At 36.2% G+C, this 15,063-nt stretch overlaps 1 protein-coding gene across 1 annotated transcript in view; it reads right to left on the bottom strand.

Annotated features, from left to right (window-relative positions):
• The window catches only part of ZRANB3 (zinc finger RANBP2-type containing 3), a 214,946-nt gene that overhangs the window by 100,991 nt on the left and 98,892 nt on the right, over positions 1-15,063 (bottom strand). The window contains 1 exon segment of the mRNA XM_036745880.1: positions 1,201-1,379. Within this exon segment, the coding sequence (XP_036601775.1) occupies positions 1,201-1,379 (179 nt within the window).

Here is a 15,063-nt window from a genome sequence, read left to right as displayed (position 1 = left end):
AAAATAGGAGAACATGATAGCTGTGCAAAGATGAAATGTGCATAGATTGTGGCTAACTCTAAACGATGGATACTACTTCAACATTTTTTCTTTATGAATAACAGTGAAAACTAACAATAGACAATATTATTCAACTCTCTGTTTTCTAGTAGTTAAAGTAGAACACATACTTGGCAATGGCAACAAGGCAAACAGAATTTCTGAGTTCTGACTGGCTATAGTAAGAAAATCTGTGATTTTCTCTTTCTACTTAGGAAACAAAATGCAGAAGAAAATTTTAAATAGTGACTTCATATACAACCAGGGCATGTCTAGAGGGAGGGTAATCTATATGTAAATAAAATAAAATCAGCATTATCTCTTCTTTAAGCATTATAGTACATAAACATATGATCATATGACTAAAATGACTAAGAAGAAAAAGACATTTTTATGTTTTTAACAACAAATATAATTTATGTTGGCTAGAAATGACCAAGTTCCTTGGACCCTTATGAATTCTGCAATCTTTCGATTCTTAGTACTGATTTTTAAAAAATTAATAACCAATTATGAAGAAAACAACAAACCGTGTACTATATTTGTTTTTAATTCTTTTTTTCCCCATACTCTTTCAATCTTGTATATAACTTTAAAAGCTTTCTGACTTCATAATGAAATGTATATTTATGTTGTTAAATTTCAACCAGCTATATATATTTCTACAACCCTTTAATTATTATGCCTTTTAAATATTCCTCAAGTAACCAGCCATATAAAGTCAGGAAAGGTATAAGCTTCCACACAGGCCCTGTTATGTAAATTTACATGGCGACTTTATTTACTTAAACATTAAGCCAGATTATTCACAGACAAACTTAATATAAGTGGATGAAAAATAAAATTAGGAAATGATGTTTTATGATAAAATGAAATAAAATAACCCTTAAGATACTACAAATATTTGTAAGCATTACTGCATAAATAACTACATTAACTACATATGTCCATCAAAAATTGCCAAATAAAACTCTCAGTCATTCAGAACAAGTAACTTAGATTTTTTTATGTGAATTACAATGTAAAGACAAATGTACATGCTGATTAGAAAAGGAATACAAAAGCACTGAATTAATTTTATAAGTTACTCAGAAACATTTTATAAACTTTATAAAAAGCATATACTTCCTGCACATTGAAAAATATTTAAGTGGTTCTTACCCAACATCAGTTTTATTCTGAATAATAATGATCTCTTGTGGTCCTAGTTCTGGAATCCATTTCTCAATCTCCTCTGTCCAAGGGTATCTCAGAGATGAAGGAACAACTATTAAAAGAGGCCATTCATTTTTGTAAAAATAAGCTATGGCAATTGCTTGAATTGTTTTTCCTAGACCCATCTAAAGAAAAAATAAGGAAAAAAGTGCACAAAATCACTAAAAAAAAAAAGAAAAAAAGAAAAAAGAAAAAATATATATTTGAAAACTGTATTAAAACAGCACAATTCTTGGGATAATTATTCAGTTGAAATCATAGGCTGTATAAAGAATATTTTTCAAAGGAAATAGCACATTTTCAAATAGACTTGCTTATTAAACTTAAGTTGAAGTGACCACAATAGCAGGAAATCTTTTATTTTTAAATAACAGAGAACTGTAATATTCTATAGTTGTAATGCTTCTTATGGGCTGAATTAAATGAAAATAATTTATTTGATAAAACAAACAAACAAACAAAAAGGACGACCTGAGTTCAAATCATGGCTCAGACATTTACTAATTGTGTGATGCTAGTCAAGTTACTTAACCTCTGTAAGTCTCAGTTTCCTTATCTGTAAAACAAGGATAACAATAACACGTACATCACAGGGTTACTGTGAGGATCAAAATAATATATATAAAATGCTTTATAAACGATAAAGAGCTACATGCTAGCTATTATAATTAGCTATTAAAGATCACTTTTAATTACTTCTTAGGTTTGGAAACCTAGACAAATTTTTGATGGAAAAAAAATTACCATTCACACTATAAAGATTATCTATAATGACTATCTCAATATATTTAAAATGTGGTTTAAATCAAAATACACTTTAGCTAGAAGTGTAACAACAGAAAGGTAAGCAGTGTAATAAGTTACACAAACTGAAATATGTTTTAAATATTCTAGTGAGTTTGCTATTTAATAATGGTGGGACATTTATATAGCGCTTTAACCTTTAAAAAGCAATATTATATTTGTATTCATTCTTTTATTTGTTTCTCATATTATCCCTATAGCTGTAGGTAACTACAGGCCTTTATTATGCCCTTTTTTAGATGAAACTGAAGCTCTGAAGGCTAAGTGACTTGCTTAAGACTAACAGCTAGTAAACGAGAGATGCAGCATTTGAAAAAAGGTCTCACAAAGCTAGTAAGTGGTAGAGATGGTGACAGAGGTAGGCGACTTACATGTAAGTGGCTACCAGTAATCAAGAGAGGTAAGAGCTGAAACCAGGTCAAAGAAACTAGCTCCAAGAACACTGTAACATGCTGTCTATTGTCAATAAATACACATTGAACTCGATAGTAAACTGGAAGACCATTCCTAATATGTTTAAAGGAAGGATGTCAAAATGGGCTTGCTAACATATTTAAGGTGATAGTACCTGTGAGAGGATATTCTAATAAGAATACTAAAGTACTATGAGTCTGAAAAAATGGCTATAGAGCATAAACGCACAAAATATCAAAAAGGGCATTTGTGAAATTAATTTACAACAGGCATTTATAGGATATACCATTCAATCTCAATGACACTATTTCTATAAGATCCAGACATATCATCTAGCCCACAGCAGCTGCTTAACAAATGCTCATTGACCAATTGAAAATAAAATAAGGAACAGAGTCCATTAGGCACAGGAGTGTAGCTGATGGAATTAGAAAAATCACCAAAATCTTTCCTAGGCTACCATTCTACCCATCTCACAACAAAGGGTGTTTAATGATAATTAGTAACAAAGATTAATCACATAAAAATCAAGGTTAAAAATGGAAAGGATCACAGGAACCTCTCTTCTACTATCCCTCCATTTTAGAAATTAGGAAACTGAGGTCAGATAAGTTAAATAACTTGCTCAATGTTATGGAATTAACGGCAAAACTATGCCACTAATTCAGATCTCCTGCTCCTAGGTTAGTGTAACTTTGTGTGCTACCTCTCACTGTTCTACAAATATAGTGCAAAGGAAGAAACAAAAAAGATGGATTTCATGTATGAAGAAGCGCAAAAAGGCTAGGTTGGCTGGTTTATAGAGTGCAGGTAAAAGTGTAAGCATAATAAGGCTGGGAAGGTAGACTGAAGTGAGGTTGTGCCAGGTTTTAAAAGCCAAAATGAGGAAGTTATATTTGGTCCTAAAAGAAATGGAGAATCACTGGAGTTTATTAAGTAAAGGAATGGCACACATCAGAGATGGGATTTTTCCTCAATAAAAGGAAAAAGCTGGAAAGACATCTTTAGAAGAACAGCTACCACCAACTATCTCAGTCTGGAAGAGCTGCCACACATCTCCTCCCAGCTCCCCCAATCTGAACATGGACTTGCAGGATGGAAGCTTCCCCTCCAGCTGGCTGTAAAGAATGTCCTTTACTAAATCTTATGTGAGCATTTAAGTCTCATGTGTGGGTTTTCTCCTTATCCCTCCACAGAATGGATGCTTATTTACAACATAATCATTCATTTGGAAAGGTCTTTGCTGCCAAATGTCAGAACTGAAATTGATAAGAAAAAGTGATCAAGACTCCTTATTTTAAAACTCCTAGAACTTAGAGAAATAGCTTCATTCAAAATGATACAGAAAGGCCCTAATTCAACATTTCAAAGGCAACTCAAAATCAACATCACCAAAATGGAGCACATTATGTGTTCCCCAGAGCTTCTCTTCTCTAAACTTCCCTATTTCACTTAAGAAGTCTCAAAAACCTTCAGTAGGTTCCTACTGGCTCTAGAATAAAATAGAAAGTCTTCAGCTTGGCCTTCAAAGCTATTATTTGGGTCCCATCTACTTTTCAAATCTCATTAACTATCACTCTCCGTGCACTCTCTGTCCCATCTCCCTCCAACTTCTGTGCTGTCTCCTGTATCTGGAATGCATTCATTCTCTCTAAGGCAGAGGGTCTTGGAATCTCCAGCTTCCTTCAAAGCAAACTTCAGGTACCACCTGACAATGATTCAATTTAATTAAACAAGAATTAATTCAGCTCTTACTATGTGCCAGGCACTGTGTTCATCACAGGAAGGGGGAAAAAAAAGGCACAACTATCCCTAACCTCAAGGTGTTTACATTATACTAGGGAGATACAACATGTACAGAGGTAAATGTAAAATACATAAAATATTAAAGTAATTTCAGGGATGAAGGTGAGCATTAAAAACTGAGGGGAGGCTTTCTTGATCCCGCCTCCACCTTTGAGTTGGTAATGAGCATTACCTTCTTACTTAGTAGCACTTTGTACATTCTTCCTTTCAGTACAGAGTTAAATAAACTTACATACTTAATAACACATATAATATAGGAATCTAGTTAACTGTGGATTTTTAAAAGTTTGGCTAACAAATTTGGTTTTTGTTAAGATTTATTTTTCCAGTGGTAAAATAAGAAAGTTTAGATGACTGTCCAGCATAAAAAATGGTAGAAAAAAAGATAATTTAACTATTTTGAGTACCAATTTTTTTGAGGCAAAAATAGGTTTGATTCTTAAATTTCATAAGAGTAAACCATCAAAAAAAGAATTATAGGCCAGTAAAATCAATTAATAATTACACAAAAATGTTAAATAAAAGAATGGAAGAGATTACAGCATCATATGAAGAAAATTACAACCAAGCAGGATTTATATCAGAATGTGAGAATGGTCTAAATATGGGTAATTAATATAATAAGCCATATCAATAAAAAACATGCTTTTGAAAAACTACAAGCATACGGCCTTCATATTCTACCTTGGTCAGACATTTCTGAATTCTGTGTTTAGTTTTATCTTATCTAGGAAGCCCATGATAAATTCCAAAAGACGGTGGCCAAGATGGCAAAGTGCCTTAAGATCACATCAAGGCCGGATGAAGGAACTGAAGATGTTTATCCTAGAAAAGAGAAGAATTGGAGTATGTGTGGAGGAGGGAGGGGGGCAGCGAACCTCTCTCTAATATCTGAAAGTACCTGAAGGGTCATTTAATTCTGCAGAAAAGGGAGTAAGGAGTAAAACTTAAGAGAGAAAAGATTTGGACTCAATATAACACAAAACCCCCAACTTCCTAATAACTAGAGCTAACCAGAAGTAGAAGAGGCAACCTTTGAAAATGGAGGGCTCCTTCTAACAAGAAGTCTTCAAGGGAAGACTGGAAGAGTACTTGTTGGGAATAGAGCAGGCTCTTCTTCAGTTACAGGCTAAATTAGATGGCTTTGGTCTCTTCCAGTTTTTAGATTCTGTGTTTCCATGAACTCCAGTTCTTTTTTTTTTTTAAATCATTTATTTTATTCTGAACTTAAGAAATAAAACAAGTGTTTCCATAACATATAGTAGAATAGAAAAAAAGATGATTGTACATGAAATTGCATATTTATTATGTACAATTTGTGATTCCTGTTAAACACATAATAAAATTATCATGTAACTTTTTTAGTTTTGTCCTTCTCTTCCCCCCTCCCCACACTCCTCCCCTACCCTAGAAAAGTTGTGGTATATAATTGTGATAGACTGTTACTATGCTAGAAGAAATTAGTTAGATGATCTTAGAACTTGACATTTTCAAGATCAGTCTTCTACATTCCAGAAAAAATGGCCTTCCTGCTATTTCCTGAATAGGACATTCTTTCTTCCATGTATGGGGGCCTTTCCGTGAGCTGTTCCCCCTGTCTGGAATGTACTCCTTCCTCACCATAGATTCTTAGCAAACAATGTCCTTCTTAGCTTAGCTCAGATGTCTTTCCTCATCTCCCCACCTGCTGGTGCTCTCTCCTTCCTTAAATTATCGTGCCTCTCTACATGTATCCCTAAGTAGAATGCAAATTCCTTAAGGGAAGAAACTGTTTTTGACTTCTGTCTTTGTTGTTGCCTCAACATATAGCATATAGTAGATGCACAATAAATGTTTCTTGAATTGAGTATAGTACTGTTGGGCACTATAGAAAGCATAGTAGAAAACATCACATGCAGAAAAAACATAGATGAACTTTTCAAAATTGAGCAACAAGAATTGACCAATTACAGATGCAATTAATGTAGCTGCATTATGTACCAAAAACCAATAAGAAATGTGAATTGTTCTGTTTATACGTATTCAATAAAGCTCCTTGAAAACAGGTACTGACTTTCATTGTCTTTTGATCTCTAGCCCTGAACCTTCCACACAGGAAGTATTTAATAAACAGCTGGCTGCTGAAGAAAACTGAATCAAATCCTCTTCCTGCAGCCTTCCCTATTAGAAATCAGAACTAAGAATTCTGTCTAACCTTCAGAAAAAATCTAATATGAGTTTATGGTCACAACAATCTTGGAAAGAAAAATCAAATTCAAAATTATAAATAATAACTTGGAAGGTGGGAAATGATGAAAAGTGATCCTCTAATATCTTTTATTGTCTAGAGAAAACAAGGCAGGCCACTAGCACATTGGTAGACCTCCTGCTGCAAAGTTATGGAAAGACATAGAAAAAGTCTCAAAAGCTGAACAAGCACAAATGGCTTTGTAATGAAAATCTGGGTTTGGAGTGAATATTCAAATCATTGAGATCAAGATTGATTTTGATACTGACTATTGAGATTAACAGTTGAATCTGGTGACAAGAATATTAGTTTGTACTTAGGTATTTGCATTTCTTTAAAACAATCTAATTTATGTATTTCTGTAGCATTTTTATACTTTCTAATTTATACTGCTAATAGAGAATTTGATTTTTATGAAGAGGGAGTAACAGGCTATTTCTACTTTCAGTTATTTATGCTTAAGGAAAGCCTATCTGATGGGCAGGCATATTCAAAGTTTCACCTGGTATCAATTCAATTAATTAGTCATAGTGCTAACTAGGATGGAATCATCAGGTTTCGTAGGCATGTCCTCCCAAAACATTTCTTAACAAATGGAAAATACCAAACTGTGCTAACAGTATTGCTCTGCCTGCTGCTATACCTTCTGGTCCACTGGACCTTACTTTCTAACCAGTAACAGGTGGTTGGTTTTTGTCCTTTGTGCTCAAAGAGGGCCAAAATGACAACACTATGTCAGGGTCAAGGTACAGTGTGTCCAACTGTGGCTGATCAGATCAATATAAGCTTGGAAGGCTCTACGACAGGTCAGACACAAACAGTCCATGTGAACAGCTAGAGTGGAGTTGTCTCTAAATTTATGCTTCTCAGGTTTCTTTTGAGCTACTGCTACTCTGCTTTGCCCATAGAGCACAGCACCTTCTTTGATACTGGCATACCCCGCTGTAAAGTCCTGTACTAGTATCTCCTATAGCTCACAATCAATTCCAAAGTTCTTCAGCATCAGGTGTTTTGCCACACAAAAAGAGCCTAATGGTATTCAAAACTAGAGAGGTTGACTTCATCTTGGGATATACAGTCAATGGCTTCAGCATTAGTTGATGACAGTCTGTTGAGAATCGCTCATCTCTCCAAGAACATATCCTTATCGCTAATCAATGTAGTTCCATCAGCACTGAGTCGTTGGGATACACCATATATCTTTGGCCCATAAACAGTCTTCACGGTATTATAAAAATGCTTTGGATTGTTAACAATCAGTATAAAATTGAATTTCATCTACCTTCTTACTTGGCCAAGAATCCTCATCTCTCTAAGCTTTGCTTACACTTTATTTTTGATTGAGTTAAATGCTGCCATCTTAAAGATGGATGAATTATCCTACTGGTAAAACCTGTGGAGTTCTTGTTTTTTATCAGCTTATGAATTTCCCCATCATTTTCATCAAACCAATCTTGACCTCTGTAAGTGTTCTGGCCCAGATGAGTAAATGCAGTGCTACAACCAAATCTACGAAAGCTGCCCACTTCTTTTCTGCTCCACTGTTGCCAACTGTGTATTGGCTCAGTTTTCCCTCCAAGTTAGCAACAAATCGTTCACACAGAAAGAAACATTCTAATCTATTGACATTAAGTCTTCTGATAGTCACCTTATCCTGAGGCTACTACTTTTATTGAACGTAAATATTTAGCTTAGCTTAGATAATCCTGTGATTGGTCCAGTACTCTGCCCCACACTTCACCTTCATCACTCTCACAATCCATCTTTCTCTTATACTTTCAATGATGTAGGCATCACAGTGCTGGTGATGAGAAAGTCATGCAACACACAAGTCTTCAGTGGTAACTGACTGTTATTCCTGTTTCCAACTCCATTCCCACCAAGGACTCCCTGCAATGTCTGACAGTCTATGCCTACTCTGGCATTAAAGTCACCCAGAGTTACAAACTTGTCTTCTTTCAGCACATTGATGATGAAGATCTCCAGGTGTTCATAAAAGTTTTCTTTGACCTCATCAGGCTTTGTCATGATGGAAGCATAGACACTGATCGTGGTAGCATGGTTCTTTCCTGCAAGTGACAACTGCACTGTCATGAGCCTGTTGGTTCACTCCTTTTGGGAGGCATACACTCTTGTTGACTAGATTAGTTTTGACTGAGACACCTATGCCAGCTTCATGGTGTTTTCCATCACTGTGTCCCCTCCAGCAAAATGTCTATCCAGTTCTCACTTAGGTAAAGTGGCCTTCATTTGCCAGCTTTGTTTCACTCAAGGCTGCTGTTTGGATGCAACACCTGTTGAGTTTTCTCGCAACAAGAACTGTCTGTCTTTCAAGTCCGTTGGATTTTGTGTTGTCCATAAGTGTGCACACATTCCATGTACCAATGGTGAACGGAATCATCTCTGCAAAAACTGTTGTGTATTTTTTGTGTTTTGACCACAGGGTAGGAGCCCTGCCTGTTGCAGCATACAGCTCAAGGTTAGATTGTGTGAAGCAAACAATTTTTAGGGCATTTTTCTAGTCTCTTCCTCACACCAGGAGGTGAGCAGTATGGTACTTAAAAAAGGCTGCTCAGATACCCAGGAAGATGCTGAATCCCACTGCTGCTTCAGTCCAGTGAGAAGATGACCCTATAGTCTGGGCTGCCTTTGTGCAGGGTTGTGACTATACCTACCGGTGTATCCACACCTGCTGCTTCATCACTTGCCCATCACCACAGGTCTTTGAGGTAGATAAAGCTAGTAAAATGGTATGAGTGATGTCTTTGACTCCCGCATAAATTAAGCTTAAGTGAGGCAGAACTGCACAAAGTCACTGGCCTCACTTTCTCTCCCAGAATTAATGGAATCTAGGGATAAGACAAAGGTCAAGATGACTGGCAATGGCAATGTGACCTTGGGACCTGTGATGCTTAACCAAGCTCTAAGTGCTCCAAAGCACTTGCTTCAGTCACCTTTATGGCCACTGGAACAAATTGTTCTCATCTACCCCTTCCACTCCACTCAGTCTTCACATGCTTAGAGTAGACACCCTCCTAACTCACCAATGAGTTTGAGACCCCTCGATTACCCTGGAGACCCATCGATTACCCTCAACCTGGTTTAGCCTGTATGCTGAAATGGTTTACCAGGGAGTGGCCACTGCAACGCTACAGCTTCTTGGAGCTACAGATGAGAGCTGGGTGAATCAAGTGGGATAATAAAAGTGGATAAGCAGCCCTGTAAAGGGCTCACCAACGCTCACACCAGAAGTACTAGTCTTCCCTGAATACCCATATACCCCAGCCTATAACAAAGGAGTCCCTGTGGTACTCAAATTCTTTCCCTAGGGCCCATACATTCTTGATCAGTAATTGCATCACAAGGCCCACTATATCTAGCTGACCTCAGTTATGCTTGACATTCCACACTGGCCAATATTTTATCTTTCTTTTCTCATTCACCTTTTTTTTTTGGACCACTGGAACTTGCCATTTTCTCTGCTCCCAAGATTTACCCTGTTCCCTCTCCTCAACCCTTTCCAGATCTGGAATCTTAATCAAATCAGTGATACCATAAACTAAGGGAAAAGGTGTGTCAATTAACTCCCCTATTAGTCTGCTCACTATCACTGTGACTTTCCAAACCCAGAAGCCCCTTCCTAGTCACCAAATATGTTGTTTTTCCTTATTATATAAGGTTCTCTAGAGCAGGGACTTTCTCACTTCTCTAATTTGTATCCACAGTGCTTTACACATAGTAAGCACCAAATAAATAATTTTTAAATCAATTTTTAAAATTTCATTCACGTAAAACGGGTCATAGAAAAGAGACATCTGGGGTGGAGTCATCAGGGCAGTGAAATTAAGTAACTGATTAGGACAACCAGTCACCATAAGAACTGCCCAAGGAGATGATTTGGAGTAGAAGAAAAATTAGAGGAAAAAGTCAAAATCATGAAAGAAAATTTAAAAATTTAAAGAAATGTAAAATACTTAAAAGTACAGATAGTCTCCAACTTAAATTTATTTGACTTAAAGCAATTTACTGCACTTGGCCAATTAGCCCTACATTATTGCTGGCAGACTGGCAGTACACAAATAACCTTCAATCCATCTGCCTCAAAGTAAGACTTTCTAGGAGCTTCCAACTTCAGGCCAAGATGAGATCCTTCTGCTTCTCAAAACCTCCCCTCCACCCCCACCCTCATCTCCACATTTCTATGCTTCTGGGTAGCAAAAACAGCCCACCCTCTGGGAGTTCTCAGGCTATTGTCTCACAGCAACAGGCAGAAGGAGTAAATGAGAAAGTAGAAAAGGGTAATGGTCCAAGAAGATGTGTCCTGTAATGAAATGTCTGATATTCTCATTGTGAGTGGTAAACTGGCTCTCCAGGCAATTTCAAAAGAGGATCTCAAAAAATATTTTGGACAATTGCAACATACCAAGGTGATGATTCATTTAGATGCATAGGTTCTAGCATATTTGTTTAAAATTCAGCCTTAAATATTTGATAGTCACAACTCATATTCAGTCTATTAAAATAGCCAGTAAAAGCAGTGCCTTCTTACACTACATGACTTGTAATGGACAGCAATCCTCATAATGTATTTATTAATGCTTTTAAGGTTGTAGATTCAGTATCAAACTGAGTTCTGTGAATCTGACCACCATTCAAGTCCAAGCTTTGAGGCTTTGATCTTTTGTGAAGACACAATGACAGGAACAATATGAGGAATCAAAGGATGAAAAATTCAGTACAACTGAGGGAGGTATTTGAAAAGGCTTTTAAAAAAGACTTCCATAAAACCAAGGAGCTACAAATGCTGATGATATGATGATATGTCAGGTCAGAAAAATCAGACAGACTTAGAGTAACTTCATTTCTAACACTGATGCTGGCCAGAGGGAAAATGACAATTAATAAGAGTAGAAAAAGTAGTTTGTTCTTAGTCTCGGTAGGCCCACCACCTAGCACAATGCCAGGAAGCATTTAGTGCTAGTTGATTGACTGAATGACAAAAAGAAGGCAGCAAAACCTAGTTTTGGATTCTTTTCTTTTTTAAATTAAACTCCTCAGCATTTATTTTTTCTTCTCCCTCCCACTCCCACCCCCACCTTCTTTCCTTCTCTCAAGGAGAAAAATAAAATGAAATAAAATAACAAAATCTTTGTAACAAATAAACAATCAAGCAAAATCAATACTCATATTGACTATATCCCAAAATGTGTGTCTCATTTAACATTTTTCTCTTTCAGGAGATAGGCAATATTCTTCATTATCTGTCCTCTGGAACTCTTGTTGATCAGTACACTTAGCAGCATTCTTAAGTCTTTCAAAATTGTTGTTTTTTATGATGTTCCTATAATTATATAAACTGTTCTCCCAGTTCTTTTCTAACCTTATTGTGCATCAGTTTATATATGCCTTCCCAGGTTCCTCTGAAACCATCTTCTTTATCATTTCTTTTAACACTACAGTACTCTGTTTAAACTTCATATTTCATAATTTCTTCAGCCATTTCACAAATGGTTGTTTCTCTCCCCCTCCTCATTTTTCAATCCTTTGCCACTTCAAAAAGAACTGTAAGAAATATTTTGTGTGTGTGTGTGTGTGTGTATGTATAGGACCTTTTCCTCTTTCTTTTATTGGGTTATAAACCTAGTAGACTCAATGGATCAAAGGACATGCGCAGCTTTATAATTTTCGAAACATAGTTTCAAATTGCTTTCTAGAATGGCTGAACCAATTCATAGCCCCACCAGGAAGACATTAATGTGCCCACTGAGACCCACTTTAACATTTGTCATTTTTACTTTTTATCAAATTTACCAATCAGATGGTAAAGGGTTAAAGCTCAAAGTTACTTTAATTTGCATTTCTATAATTATTACTGCCTTGGAGAATTTTTCAAGAATTTGTTACTGGTTAAATTGGTTTATCAGAACAAATTAAGCAATATGGTAAGTGCTTTACAATGATTATCTCATTGGATCCTCATGACAACGCTGAGAGCTAAGTGCTATTATCACCATTTTGTAAATAAGAAAACTGAGACAAACAAAAGGTAAGTGACTTTTTCCAGGTCACAAAACTAGTAAATGCTTGAGGCCAGATTTTAACTCATGTTCACCACCAGCCATCAAATGACTATAAAATTTCCTCCAAATTTCCTGCAATATACCTCTTAAGACCTCTCCAAACAATGCCTTCTAAATGTCACACTGCTTCAACAATCCGGCTGCTGTGGGGGGTGTAAAATCAACAACAACCAGCTCACAGAACACTGCAAAAGCCCAGGTTCTTTTGATCTGCTTTACTAAGGAAAGCAACGTTAAGGGGTTAGCAAGCTTACTTTACTTCAGCATACAAATACCATTCACTTATTCAGGGGAAAAAGCCAGCTCCCTGAACTTCAGAGCAAATACAGACAAATCACAAACATTGACAGACAAGCCAAATACAATTCATAGTTACCAACATCTAAGGTCAGCCTGGGAGTTTATAACAAGGGCTGGCCCAGAGTCACTCGTGCCACCACAGCCGTGGGTCAGAGCTCCAAAAAAGAGAAAACCAACCCCTAGTTTTATATCTTTTTCAGGGTCAAGGGTGAGTCACACATGCAACTCACCCATGTGACCTAAAATCGTCACAAAGAGGCGACTTAAACCCACATGGTCTAAAAGCCTCTGATGTCACAAACATGTCACTCAAACCCACGTAAACTAGGCTTTCCCTTGAGGCAAGGAGGTCATCAAGCACTCCTAATTTAATCAAGGAAATAAAGGCCAAACTCTTCAAGGGCACTTGGTTGAACTAAGTGCTGAGAGCTCATTTTGAAATATTCATTTTAGTTGAGCAGGTAAGGGAATACTGCATTGATAAGGGAGACCCCAAGTTGGGTCTTGAAGAACAAGAAGGGGTTAGATAATAGAGATGAGGTTTGACAAGGGCATTTCAGGTGGGAAAAGTTTAAATCAAACTTGTACTTATTTTGTAGGTTGTGGCTATACTACTTTATTTTTGACTTAGAAATATTTTTAAAACTTTCATTGTGCTGTCCAAGTGTGTGTATTACTTAGTTCATGTAAGCTCAGTGTTCAGAAACAAGCAGGAAACACATCATTACTTTATAACATTTAGTTATCACCCATTTCTATGGTGTTTAGGCAAAATTTGTTCTCTGCTGTCCATTACACAGAAATTCAGGAGTAGTGAGCTAAGCAAATTAAACATAATTCCTAATTTCATGAAAATCAGTGTACAATGAGAATCGATGATTGTGACAAGGTGTTTTGAGGTTTTTCAAAAATAAGTGTGAAGCATAAACTAGCTGTGTTTGTAATATGCAGCTTCCGAACTTTATGAAACTCTTTGGCCTATTTTTTGTTAGCTTCTCAGAAATTAAAACTTTAAAAGGTTTAATTCTATTTCAAAACTCTGAATATAAACTTACCAAAAAAAGAGCTTAAACTCAATTACAAAAGCAATAACATACTTAAAATCATTTAAATATGCAGAATACGTAGAAATTCTTGTACTGACTTGGTGGTTAGAAGTACTTGGGATTAAAATTGAAACAAATTTTGCTTAACTGGAACCTTCTAGTATGTAATCATAATTAATGTAAAATGTTCAATTAGGAAAGACATTTTGCTTCCAAATAATGGTATTTCTTTTTTTAAATTTATTTTTAGTTTACAACATTCAGTTCCACAAGCTTTTGAGTTCCAAATTTTCTCCCCCCCCTCACCGTCCTTGCCCTTCCCCCACCCCAAGATGGCTCTACATATACATTCACAATGAACATATTTTCACATTAATCATGTTGCAAAGAAGAATTATAACCAATGGAATGAACCATGAGAAAGAAGAAACAAAACAAAAAAGACAGAGTAAATAGTATGCTTTGATCTCCTAGCAGATGCCATAATTCTTTCTCCGGATATAGATAACATTTTCTATCATGTGCCTTTTAGAGTTGTCTTAGAACTTTGCATGGCTGAAAAGTGCCAAGTCTGTCAAAGTTAGTCATTGCACAATATGGCTGTAACTGTGTACAATGTTCTCCTGGTTCTGTTCTCACTCGGCATCAATTCATATAGGGCTTTCCAGGTTTTTCTGAAGTCCTCCTGTTCACCATTTCTTATAGCACAATAGTATTCCATTACATTCATATAACTCAACTTGTTCAGCCATTCCCCAACTGATGGGCATCCCCTCAATTTCCAGTTATTTCTCACCACAAAAAGAGGTGCTCTAAATATTTTTGTACATATGGATTCTTTTCCCATTTGTATGATCTCTTTGGGATATAGCCCTAAAAGTGGTATTGCTGGGTCAAAGGGTATGCAATTTTATAGACCTTTGGGCAAACTGCTCTCCAGAATGGTTGGATCAGTTTACAACTCCACCAACAATTAATTAGTGTTCCAATTTTCCCACATCTTCTCCTGTTTTGTCATGCTAGCCAATTTGACAAGTGTGAAGTGGTACCTCGGAGTTGTTTTGATTTGCATTTCTCTAATCAATAATGATTTAGAGCATTTTTTCATGTGACTACAAATATCTTTAATTTC

This window comes from Trichosurus vulpecula, chromosome 2 (assembly GCF_011100635.1).
Source record: "Trichosurus vulpecula isolate mTriVul1 chromosome 2, mTriVul1.pri, whole genome shotgun sequence".
Classification (NCBI taxonomy): domain Eukaryota; kingdom Metazoa; phylum Chordata; class Mammalia; order Diprotodontia; family Phalangeridae; genus Trichosurus; species Trichosurus vulpecula.
This window is presented reverse-complemented; position numbering and strand designations above follow the sequence as displayed.